General features: G+C 42.9%; 1 protein-coding gene across 1 annotated transcript; it reads left to right on the plus strand.

Moving 5' to 3' along the window:
* The first annotated feature begins 1,991 nt into the window (after nt 1-1,991).
* LOC111725923 (transmembrane and coiled-coil domain-containing protein 5B-like) lies at nt 1,992-10,646 on the plus strand. The gene is given in 11 exon segments (XM_023514249.1): nt 1,992-2,081; nt 2,701-2,816; nt 3,124-3,250; nt 3,546-3,590; nt 4,248-4,316; nt 6,709-6,765; nt 7,527-7,586; nt 8,023-8,087; nt 9,406-9,484; nt 9,698-9,738; nt 10,448-10,646. Coding segments are annotated over 11 exon segments (948 nt in total).
* Nucleotides 10,647-12,331: the final 1,685 nt, after the last annotated feature.

Consider the following 12,331-nt stretch of genomic DNA (forward strand, 5'->3'; position numbering starts at 1 on the left):
TATATAAAATAATAGGATCTGTTCTAAGTCTCAAAAGATTTGATTTTTCATGCATCAGCTTTTAAAACAGAGAATGCAAGGTCTTCTGAAACATGTATTAAATCTATACTTTTTAACTTCTTCCAAGTATACAACCCAGTAACTGAAAATTAATTCTCCCTAGTCCAAAGACAGGGTTAATTCCCGACACTGCAACAATTTGTCATGAAGTGATATTTGTAGAGAGCTAAAATAGCACGACAACGCAAAGCCTTCTGACTTGTGGGATTTTGAACAAAAAGGTTAAAGCTGCATTCTGCAGCCAAATTAGCAGAGGCCATATCAATAAGCCCAGGAACTGGAACAAAACAGGAGCAGGCCTCAATAAAATTAAGCAGTTGAAAATAAAAAGTCAGGTAAATAGGAGCCTTCAATCCAGTTTCTTAAGTTCCTGAAGCTTACAGCTGCCTGACACATTATTATAAGGGCAATGCCTTTCACAGTCCCTTTGGACTGCCTGCACCTCCACACACTCCTACCTTTGAAACATCAGATCCTTCTATTTCAAAGACTGGACAGTGTTTATTCTGGAAAAATGCAGGAGCCTGTTTTGTGTCTTCAAGCATCTGGCTCAGGGAGAATGTGGGCTGGTGTAGCTCATAAGACCTCTCTCAGGTCCCTCCTAGCCTGCTCCAACATCCCTACCCCAAAGCTCCTGGATGTATTGAACAGAGAGATGCATGGTTTGGATTTGGGGGGCAGAAATTTTCACACATGCCACACAGAGATCATGGAAGTAAAATGAGGGTGATCAAAATTACTGCTAAGACTAGAGTTTCTGGGAAATGAAATGTGTTCCATAGAGCTGATCCAGAAATGTGTTCCATAGATCTTATCGCTGTTTCAGAAGAGATCTAGACCACCCTAAAGTTGTGGACTCTGCTCCCACTGTGCCTGCAGGGTTGACGATGCTGGGTTGCTGCCTCCTGAGCCACCCCCACCCCCAAGGACATGCTGCCCCGCCCAGCCAGAGAGGACAGGGCCAACTGTGTGTGGAGAACTCAGTCAGCAAGGCAATGCCTTTACTGAAGGTTCTGGCATTCAGTTGGAGCAGAGATTCTCAGATTCTCTGCTGGGAGCAGAAGAAATCTCAGTTGGGAAGAGAAGCTCAGCTCAGAGGACAGTGTCACAGCCTGGGACGCCTTGTATATAAAGACAGTAGAAAGAAAAGGAAAATGCAAAGACGGTGATGAAAGGAGAAAGGGGTGGGAGAAGGTAGTAAAATAAAAAAGCTTCAAAGGGAAGAGGAAAGAGGAGAAGACTGAATGTGAAAAGAGATCCTAGATCCTAGATAGGATTTGGTCCTGAATTTAAGTTTTGTTGCGATGGTTGGGAGGTGATGCCAGGCCTGAGAGCCTGATGTGCATTTCTTCCTTCCCGTAGTTGCATCCTATGGCCGTGCTGCTATTTCTGCGGCTGTTTCAGGGTCAGCTCCACCCGTAATACCTAGAGCTTATTGGAAGGTTGGATGGTAATAGACAAATAGAAAACAGGCCGCCGACCTTTTAGTAACCTCTGAACCTCCTATTATTATTTTCTTCTAAGTGTCCTTGAATGTTTGGGTTAGAAATAAAATCTCAGCATATTTGTCGATAGACATACATGAGTACCCTTCGCACTTTACCTCTGACAGAATAAATGCAGGAGAGAAATGGAAAACGTAGCCAAATGGGAAAGGTTTGAAAACAAAAAGATTTCTGTACAACAGTGGGATTCATTTATGAGATTGTAAATTAAACCATGATCTGGTTTACCACACTTTAGCTTGTGAAAAATATTGCAGTGGGTCCTAGAAAAAGAGAGACTGTAGAGACAGGATTCTTCTAGTCTCTGTGTTGCCCAAACACAACATCTACCTTATACCTGCTCTTTCCTGGGTAACTGCTACGTTGGCCATTAGGGGCTTTGTTACCCTAATGAAGTGTTCTTATTAACATTCTAGGAAATCTACAATGGAAGAAGTTGGACAGAACCCATTGTATGATGAGAATAATGAAAGCATTCAGTACAGCAACCATTATGGGGAGGGTTCCGGCAATCCAGTAAGGAGGAATACCTGAATTGCATAAGACATTGTGTCCTCAAGTCTGGGGGTCTTTCTAGGGAGAAGAAACACTGGTTTTAGTTCTCTGCATTTCATCAGACTAATAATGGTGGGGTTTTCAGCAACGCCTAATGTCCCAAACAGCAAATCAGTCTTCTTTGGGGAAAAGATCCCCCCTTGTGCCTCCCATCCAGCCCATGCACCTGCCCTGACTCTCAAGTTTGAGTAAAGGGAATCCCAAGAAGGTCCTCTCCCTTGCAGGTGTCATTCGGATTCCACACTCTTTATATAAAATTTTTGAAAACTATGTTAGAATATAAGTGTTAGTATAAAAAAAACTTCTTTTGCTTCATAAAAGGTTCATGTTTCAGTGGGTTTGACTTGTACTATTTAACACTAAAATGTGATTCAACTCCAGGAATTATGCAAAACACTGTAGAAATCTATTTATCGTGGACCATAGAGCAGCCTGGGTGAGGCTCAAAAACAACCAAAGCTGGGGAATGAATGAGATCATAGGGGAAAGTCTTTTCAGGGCTCTGCTGTTTTCCTGTCCTGACTTAGGTAATGAAAATGATTTTTCTGCGGGCAAAAGATGATGGGAATACTGACATTAGAAGACAAAAGAGAACCTTGACTACCTGAGCTTAGACCTTGAAAAGGACTCACAGAGACTGGATGAGGCAAATGAGGTTCCTCTTAGAAAAAATTCAAAAGAAAACAAAAACTATTCAAAGGTCAGCCTTTGCAGTTGGTGAGAGGAGGGATTCCTCTCACTTGCATGTCCCTTGGGATACAGAAGAGGTGGGAGGAAGCTTCACTTTGAATCTTGGCATATTATTTAAATCCCGAAACATGAATCCTAGTGCCCTCATGTAATCCATATACAGAGTTTTTAAATTTCCCCATTAGGTTGACATTTTATTGCCACTGCATTCGGTATTTACTCCCAGTCCCTCAGACTTAGGCAGCAGCTTCTCCAGCTAGGACCCTGGCAGCTTTCTCAGAACTGATCCACACCCAGGTGACTTTACATTTTTCACTCTGGAAAGAGAGAACACCCTGTCAATAGAACAAGCCAACGAGCAGGACAAGTTGAACCATCTCATATCTAAGCAGGAGGAAACCCTGATAGACCTGAAATCAGAGGCAACAAAGTGGTAAGATGTCTAGAAAGGCACCACTGGGTGCATTTTGTTCCTGTTCTGCCTCTTTCCCAAGGGATCATCCCACATTCACTGCTTCTGTACTGTAGAAATCATAGCTGTTTACAAGAGTGCTCAGGGAATGATCACGCAGCATGGGGGCCAGGGCTCTGTGCCCAGATCCCCTGTGTGGGGTCAGAGCTCACTTTTCCCACCTGATACACTTATGTCCAAATATTACATCATGGCCTGGTGGGAGGGAGGGTGTGAGAGCAGAGCAGCTCTGACCCCCTGACTTCCTTCACCCCCCAGGAAAGAAGAATAAGATCCTGTGCAGGAATGTGATGAAGCTTCAGAAAAGGGTAAGGGAAGCTCTGGGGTTTTGAGTCCCTAAGAACATCATATGCACAAGAGAAAGGCTGGTGGGGTGGGCTGGGAGGACGCAAGAGGGGTCCTCGGCACATTCAGAGTAGGAATACAGATAGACACTCATGGAAGGGCTGATGTACACACTGTAAATTTCACCCTTGAAATAAGGCTCCTTTCTTAGGAACCCCAGTAGAGTTGTCTTCTTCCTGAGCTCTTCAGTCAGAAAGACTGGAGAAGGGGTAAACAGCACATCCTTTGCCCTCCCTCACCCCTTCCACCTTCCAAAGCTTAGAACGCACTCTGAGTAACGCCACCATTTGTTTCTAGGAATTACAGATTGTGGTAAGAGGGATAAGGGTCTGTAGAAGGAGAAAAGATTCCTCAACCACTGTGCCCTATTCTCTCTTCTTTCTCCACCCTCCTTTTCCCCCTGTGCTGTAGGGCTATGGTAACAAAAAGGGCTGCCCAGCTTGCATGGAGTCAGGACACCTCGATAGGGAACAGGACATATTTTTTCATTAAACTTCTGTCTGGGACCTGAATTACATAACTGCCATTCTGCAGCCTAGAGCTCCAAAGTCTGCCCCCTTCCTAGGTTGTTATATTTATGTAAGTTACTTAGTTCATGATTTGGGGGAATGGTATTTCAGATTTCAAGGAGATTAAAAAATGTCAGCCTTGAAAAAGGAACCCTAAAGCAGATCCTGGCAGAAGTGAAGGTGAGTAGAAAAGAAAAGCTGGAGGTTTTCTGGTAGATATGAAGTCTTACAATTAAGTTTGCAAAACTGCCACTGCCAAGGTTATGTCATAACCTTGGTTTGTCAGTGACTCACAGCTGTGTTCACATTGAGATGTGGTGGTGTCTTGCTGAGTGTAGATTTGTTTGAGACAGAGTCTTACTATGTCACCCTCAGTAGAATTCTGTGGTGTCACAGCTCACAGCAACCTCAAACTCTTGGGCTTAAGCGATTCTCTTGCCTCAGCCTCCCAAGTAGCTGAGACTACAGGCTCCTGCCACAATGCTCAGCTATTTTTTTGTTGTTGCAGTTTTCACTGTTGTTTAGTTAGCCCAGGCCTGGTTTGAACCTGCCAGCCTTGGTGCATGTGGCTGGCACTATAACCACTATGCTACAGGCACCGAGCCAACGTCCATTATTTTTGTTGCATGTTTTGTTTGTTATCAACAGAATGTCAGAGCTTAAATTAGAGCAACAAACAAACATTCAATTTCTTATTAAACTTGGAAAGAGTAGAAGTGAATGGGGATAATGCCATGAAGAAAATGGCAGTGTACAAATAGATTCAATATTTTTCAGAGGGGATAAAAGCATCTCAAATGAAGAGATGTCAGAATGGCCAGTAATGAGCAGAAGTGATAAAAACATTGCAAAAACTTGTCAAATTGTGCATCAAAATCATTGGCGGACTGTAAGAAGCACAGCAGACCAAGTAAGCATTGAGGCATGAATGAGGTTATGAGGTATCACTAGTGGTGAAACATGGATATACCAACATGACCCTGAAACCAAGCATCAAAGTGCACAATGGAAGTCAGACAATTCTCCATGCTCCCTAAAATTCTGTCACTCCAAATCAAGAGTCAAAATGATGTTTGATGTTGCTAATCTTTTTTTATAACAGACATATTGTTCACTATAAATTAGTAACAACTAAACAGTTAACCAAGTTTGCCATTAGGAACTGCTGAAAAGACCAAGTGAAAAAGATGAAATGAACCTGAACTTTTCTCCAACTCATGACTCCTGCATCATGACAATGCACCAGCCCACACAACACTGTCTGAGGGAGTTTTTAGCCAATAAACAAATAATTGTATTAGAACATTCTCTTTACTCACCTGATATGGCCCCCAATTACTTTTTTTTTCTTAACCCAAACATAAAGAAAATATTGAAAGGAAGAAATTTTTATGACATTCAGTACATCAAGGGTAATAAAACAAAAGTGTTGATGGCCAATCCAGAAAAAGAATTCCAAAGTTGCCTTGAAGGGTGGACTAGGCCCTTGTGTTGGTGCGTAGCTTCCCAAGGGGAGTACTTCAAGGGTGACCATAGTGATATTCAGCAATGAGGTGTGTAGCACTTTTTCTAGGATGAGTTTGTGAACTTAATTGCCAGACTTTGTATGTCAATTCTACTTTCTGGGAGAAATTGCTCTCAAGGAGTCCCACGGGCTATGTACTATTATGTCCACATGCTTATCAGATGTGAGCCAATGTCCTTTATTTCCTGTACCTAATTCCATGGTCTTTGAGACATTCATATAATTATTACTTAAGGAGAGATGACTTCAATGTATCAAAGTGGAGGGGAATACTCAAGACTCCTCATCACTTATCAGTCAATAAACACACATTCCTCATAAATGAGGACACACAAATATAAAAATTCAAGTAGGAAAGAAATGTTAAATCTCATAATTATACAGGGATATGTCATGACCTTAATTGATTTCCCAATCCCTGGATCAAAGACCAAAGAAAACTTTTTTTATTTATTATTATTTTATTTTTCTCTACTAGAAGGCAAACCTACTGAAAACAATTTTTTTCTATGTTGTCACTGTTGTGACAAAAGTCACAGTGCCTGGCATATAGTAGATGTCCCATATCTGTTGAATTAATGAATTGGAATTGGCAAACGCCCTTTTAGGAAGCTTTCTGCAGAATGACATGGCAAATATGATGAATTCACAAGACCCATCATGCAACACCCCCACTGTCCTGTGTTTTTCTCTAAAGAAGAGCAAGGATTTTCTTTTGTTTCCTGTGTGATTCAGAGGGAACACCAGTGTACCGTGCAAAACATGAATGGGAAAAAGAGCCTGAGGAGCTCAGTGAATATGGGGAGTCAACCTACTGATGCTTAAATGTCAGCTCTACCACTGTATGATTTTTAAATTCTCCATGCTACTATCTCATCTGTAAAATGGTAGTTACAGTACCCACCCGAAATTGTTAATTTCATATGTCAACACATGATAGGCATTATTCGCTTGCTCTCTGCTAGTCCAGAGAGGGTGATAATTCCCCATTTGCCTTCCACAAGAGAATCCTGTTCACTTTCTACCATGACTCATTGTCTTCCATAGGTGAGACTACAAAAGTCAGCAGAGTCCTGTACAAAGAAAGAGAAGCAGCTGATCAAGGTGGAGGTCATGTGTCTTTTCCTGTCTGCCCAGGACACAAATGAGAGAATTCCAAAGGTCTTAGAAATAGAACTGCTTGAGGTGTGGGTGGATATAGAACATCTGACAAATGAATTCCTGATTCTTGAGCTTGTAATGGGAAAGCCAACTTCTATTAAAAGCACTGCTCTTACCATTTCTTATACACTCTTCTACCTCTAATACCAGCGTTGAATCCCAAAACTAAGTTGCTTAAAACATCTCTTCATATTTCACCTGAGAGGTATATGGCAACCTGGGCAAATAATTTCCTTTACTGAAAATTAGACCCAGGCTCGGCACCTGTGGCTCAAGTGGCTAAGGTGCCAGCCACATACACCTAAGGTGGTGGGTTCGAATCCAGCCTGGGATTCAAACAATGATGGCTGCAACCAAAAAATGTCCAGGTGTTGTGGTGGGCACCTGTGGTCCCAGCTACTTGGGAGGTAGAGGCAGGAGACTTGCTTGAGCCCAGGAGTTGGAGGTTGCTGTGAGCTTGATGCCATGGCACTCTACCCAGGGGGACAGCTTGAGGCTCTGTTTCAAAAAAAAAAAAGAAAGAAAATTAGACCCAGCATTGTGACTGATGAGATGACCTCTTTGTGATGTGGTTGTCATCCTGTTCAGTAAGGAGTTGCTAGGCAACCAGCCAATTGGCCAGTACACCAGATAGAGTCCCAGAGAATAGCCAAGGTTTGGTTCTGATTTGACTCACGGGGTTTGTTAATGTTCTTTCTTTCTAGACAGAGAGTGACTATACATCTGTGTATCAGCTCTGTGAAGACCAGGCCCGCTACATAAAGGTATCTCACCTTTGGGGGTAAAGTCACAATAAAGGCAGAATTTCTCCAAGGCCATGGGTTCCTTGATGAGGAACTCATGAGGCTAGAATCTTCCACTGGTGAACGTACTTTTTCTCAATGACTTTGTCCAATAACCCTGTGAGGATGACACTGATGTGATCTTTCAAGGAATAAGGAATATGCTCTGGGGAACACAGCTAGTAAATGTCAAAGCCAGGATTTGAATATAAGCAGGGTCCAGAGTGAGAACCCTTTTATTCTCATGTATTCATTTTGGTCACTAAAAGCTCTCAATTTTTTATTAGAACACCTTCCTACTTGTGTGTTCATACTGATGCATGGAAAATACTTAGCAAAATATTCTTATAGATGACATTGTAATGAAATATGGAAATTCTCGTTTATGATTTAATATTAGTTTTCATTTCATGAAGAGAAATACCAGGAAATTCTGAGGCATATAGAAAAGGAAAAGGAGGTTCTGCTTCTTGATAAAGAAATGTAAGTGTGGAAGAATGGCCTCCCTGATGGACTGAAGTGACAGTCCTGGGTGGTCTTCAAAGGGCAGAGTACTTCTCAGAGCTGTGTGTCACTGTATAAATGGCCTCCAACAAACCATCTCTGTCAGCTTCCAATCCATGCTATAGCCTAACAAAACCACCATGCAGCCTTTTCTTTTCTTTTCTTTTCTTTTTTTCCCAGACAGAGTCTCAAGCTGTCACCCTAGGTAGAGTGCCATGGTGTCATAGCTCACAGCAACCTCAAACTCTTGGGCTTAAATGATTCTCTGGCCTCAGCCTCCCAAGTACCTGGGACTACAGGTGCCCACAACAATGCCCAGCTATTTTGTTGTAGTTGTTGCAGTTGTTGTTGTTTTAGCTGGCCTGGGCCAGGTTCAACTGGCTATCCTTGGTGTATGTGGCTGGCGCCCTAACTACTGAGCTATGGGGCCACCCATGCAGTCTTTTCTCTTGCCTTCCTCATCAGTTGGTGTTTAAAAGTTTTATTTATGTTTTATTCATCTGTCCTCAGCTGAGTACCAATCCTAAAACTGATTCAAGCTATGTTCAGACAGGGAGAACTATAGGAAATAGAGGCTCAATGGCCCAGAAATGTTTCTCCATATCCTTTCCCAGCACAACATGGTGGACTCACCTGACTGGTTGGGAGACAGACTGATGCTCTTTTTTGCTCTTTCTGTAGATTGTATGTCTCAGGACTTAACCACGTTTTCCCTTGGTTTGATTATGTTGTCAAACTATTATATAATACCCATAGAATGCACAAATCATAAGTATATAAGTTGCTGAATTTGTATACTTCTGTATACACATTTTAACACCATTCAGATCAAGATACAGAACATTTTGACTGGCCCTCCTGTTAGCTAATATTCTTTGTTAGCAAGAATAACCATTACATTACATCACATTGATTTGCATCATTTAAAATTTTTTTTCAAACTTTATATAAATCCAGTATGTTTTTGTGTGTCTACCTTTCACTGGGATTCACCCACATTGTTGTGAACCATAGCTGTGGTTTGTTCTTTTTCATGGCTGTATAGTATTTCATCATATACATATGGCACATTGTATCTATTCCACTGCTAATGAACATTTTGGTTAAGAATGAATCACATTTCCCAGGTTCTCTTTGTAAATTTTAAGCAATTATTGATGTTGAATGTTGAGACAATTATCAAGAATTTAGGATATGAATCACTGATGTTGCATGAATTAATAAAGTACCTTTTAAGCACCCCCCCCACACACACACCATTTTATATAATCCTTGGCTCTGATTTTTTTCCACCCAGATACAAAGCCCAGAATAACTTTCCTCAAGTAGTGAAACGTGGGTCCATTCTGCTAGAGCTCTCCAAAGCAGCATGGTAAGTCGTCCCTGCCCCAAGTTGATGTTTTCCTCTAGCCTTTTCCTCCCACTCTCTCTCCTTTTTTAATAACCCCAGACTTAGGGGATAATAAGGTTCAGTGCCTTGCTCCACACATGGTGGCTAGGAAGTGACAGAGCCAGGATTCAAACCACGCAGCCTGGCTCCAGGGTCTCCGCTCTTCCATCACTGTAGTTTTCATTGCTTCCCACAGGAGAAACCCGCCATCAAGAAACCAAAGAGACTCTTTTGGCACAGGTAAGTGGAAGGGTCTCGGTTTTACCCAGTCTAGACCCCATTTCACTCGACAGGTAATTTGATAAGGGCAAGAAGGGATCAGGTTAAACACATCTGTTGAACAGAAAACATCAGGCCCCTGATTTCTCAGACCCTTTCCTTCCTTTCTCAGCACAGAGCCATAACACCAGAGTTCCGGTTATAAATAGGAAGACTCGGTGGCCGTTTCTGAGGAGTTCAGGGTGAAGGCTGTAGATTTCATTTCACTGTTATTTTCCATTCTTACGATTCTCTGTGTGGTCATTTTCCATTTTTCAGGTCCTGAACCTTGTAACCTCTGCTATATTCTTTGTTGGGAGAAGAAGCACATTCATTTTCTTAGTTCTTGTACTGTAGACTGCAACATTTCTGGGGGAAAAATCACCTGACTTCCTTTATGCCTTTACTTTTTATATTTTTCTCCCTTTGTATCTCCAACTTTTCTGTTTGGACATCTATTCTGTTGGAGGACATCAAAGAGGGCTGTAGTCAATTTCTGAGCACCATATTACTCTTTCCTGGATTCACCTGTTCCCCACTCTCACCCTCTGTGGCCCCATCTCCCACTTTCCCCACTAGTTTTCCCTGAGGAAAGCAATTCACTAGCCATTTATGAGGGTGAAGTCAGCCTCCCATGGCCTGACCTTGGGCTGTCTTTCCTCAGGTGCCAATGATGAATGTCTCTTTGCAGGCATTTCCTGTGGCTTGTCTTCATGGCCATGATCTTCATTGTGCTGCTGGATTATGTGTTTTTCCACCGGCAGGACATAAACCGAGACCTTCCTGTGGATGCCCTGCCCAGGGTACTGAGCAGGGGCGCCTGGAAGAGGCTGAGGGACATCTTATTTCCCTTCCTTACTCTCGAGGTGGAAGAAGCTCAACCATACTAGAGGGGGTGTGTGTCCCCCACACCTGAGCGCTGTGGCTCCACCTAAGTGGAAACCTTTGATGGAGCTACACTTTGATATCTGGTCTTTTCACTTTATTCTTGCCTTGTTCTCCTTTCAGAGTCTCTCTTTCAAATAAAGAATATGTTTGCCCAGAGTCTACTGTGTCATTCTGTGAATTTGGCCTGGGAAGTCCTGGGGCCTTGCTAGGCACTCACAGGTTCCACCCTGTTGCTGTTGAGAAAAGCTGCTCTTAAGGTGAGACAATGAAAACTCCCTACAGGAATTCCATTCTATTTTCATATTTTTAAAACAATTAAAGAAGATAATCATGTGTTCTTTTATTAGATTCTCCGGTCTCTCTGGGGTTGCATAGGGGCATTCAATGTAAACCCACTGGGGCTTCTTCGAGTTATTTGAGTAACACTTTACCATTCTACAGTCCTTTTTATTTTATATTATACTGTCTCATAGGAGTGACTTGGGGTGCTGGCCTTTGTGGTGTACACAGGTGGGGGTTACTCATTCTTAAATGAGGAGAAAATTACCCTGAAATTGAAGTGTGAATAAAAGGCAGTGTGTAAAACCAGAAAGTCTCCAGACACGGCGAAACACATTTGTACCAACCTCTTGGTCAAATCCCACCTCAAATATCATCAGTCCTCTGAGGCCTCCTCTGACCCCACCTGCCTGGAGACAGCCCCTCTTGCCTCGCTAGCTTCTCCGGGTTTACCGTACTGTCCTGTCCACCTCGGCCTGGTAATGTCATTACTATGTGCCCAGACCTTAGCTTATGCCCCTTATTTCTGTATCACCCTACAGGGCCCCTTAGCACAGTGTCTTTACAAAGCAGGACTCGGCAAAAGGGAAAATGATTCTTTGGATAGTTTGTCTTTTCCAAAACATCTAGAATGGGACAGCTGGGACTCTGAACCTACATCCTGTAATGTGACGGCCCGCACGTTGGGGTGTTAACAGTGAAGAGGGAAGAGAGGCAGAGGGAGGCGGCATAAAGTACAAGGTCATTGGCCAGGTGTGGCATCTCCATGGCTCCCAAAGCTGAGTGGTGGAGGCGCCTCTGTTGGCGAGTCCTTCCTCCTACACGTTCCCCACACTCTTGCTCCCTGGTGACCTTTTCTCCGTTAGAGACCATTCCTGAGGCAGCTTGTAATTGGCCTTCACTTGCACAACGGCGTCGGAGTGGAAGAGACACTCTGCATGTTTGCTTGGCCGTAGACGTGGCTCTGTCCCACGTTTTCTTTCTGAGGTCTCAGGGAGAAGACAGCGAACAATCTGAGAACAAGGCGCCTACAGAATGAAAGACTGGTCAATGCCGCCCTCTTGTGGCCGAATGAAAGCTCTTTGCATTTCAGCGGGCTTCACCCAGAGGCGTGACCTGCAAACCCAAGCGGGAAAAATAGATCCGACAATTCTGTGGCATTCTAATAAGTCCAATTAGTCTTCATTTAGTCAACAAACATTTACTGAGCATCTTCCTTGGGCTATCCAGTGTTCTAGATGCCGGTATTATAGCAATGAACAAAACATAAAAATCTCTGTTCACACTTCAGTGAGTAGAGGCAGACAATGAATACAACATGTAATTAAGTTCACAAACACCAGATGATGTTAAGTGATATACCAAAGCTAGATACAAGAGGGGGAGTGCTGAGGAGCAGAGTTCCAGT

The sequence above is a fragment of the Otolemur garnettii genome, unplaced genomic scaffold (assembly GCF_000181295.1).
Source record: "Otolemur garnettii isolate 467f Iridium unplaced genomic scaffold, OtoGar3 scaffold00050, whole genome shotgun sequence".
Classification (NCBI taxonomy): Eukaryota; Metazoa; Chordata; class Mammalia; order Primates; family Galagidae; genus Otolemur; species Otolemur garnettii.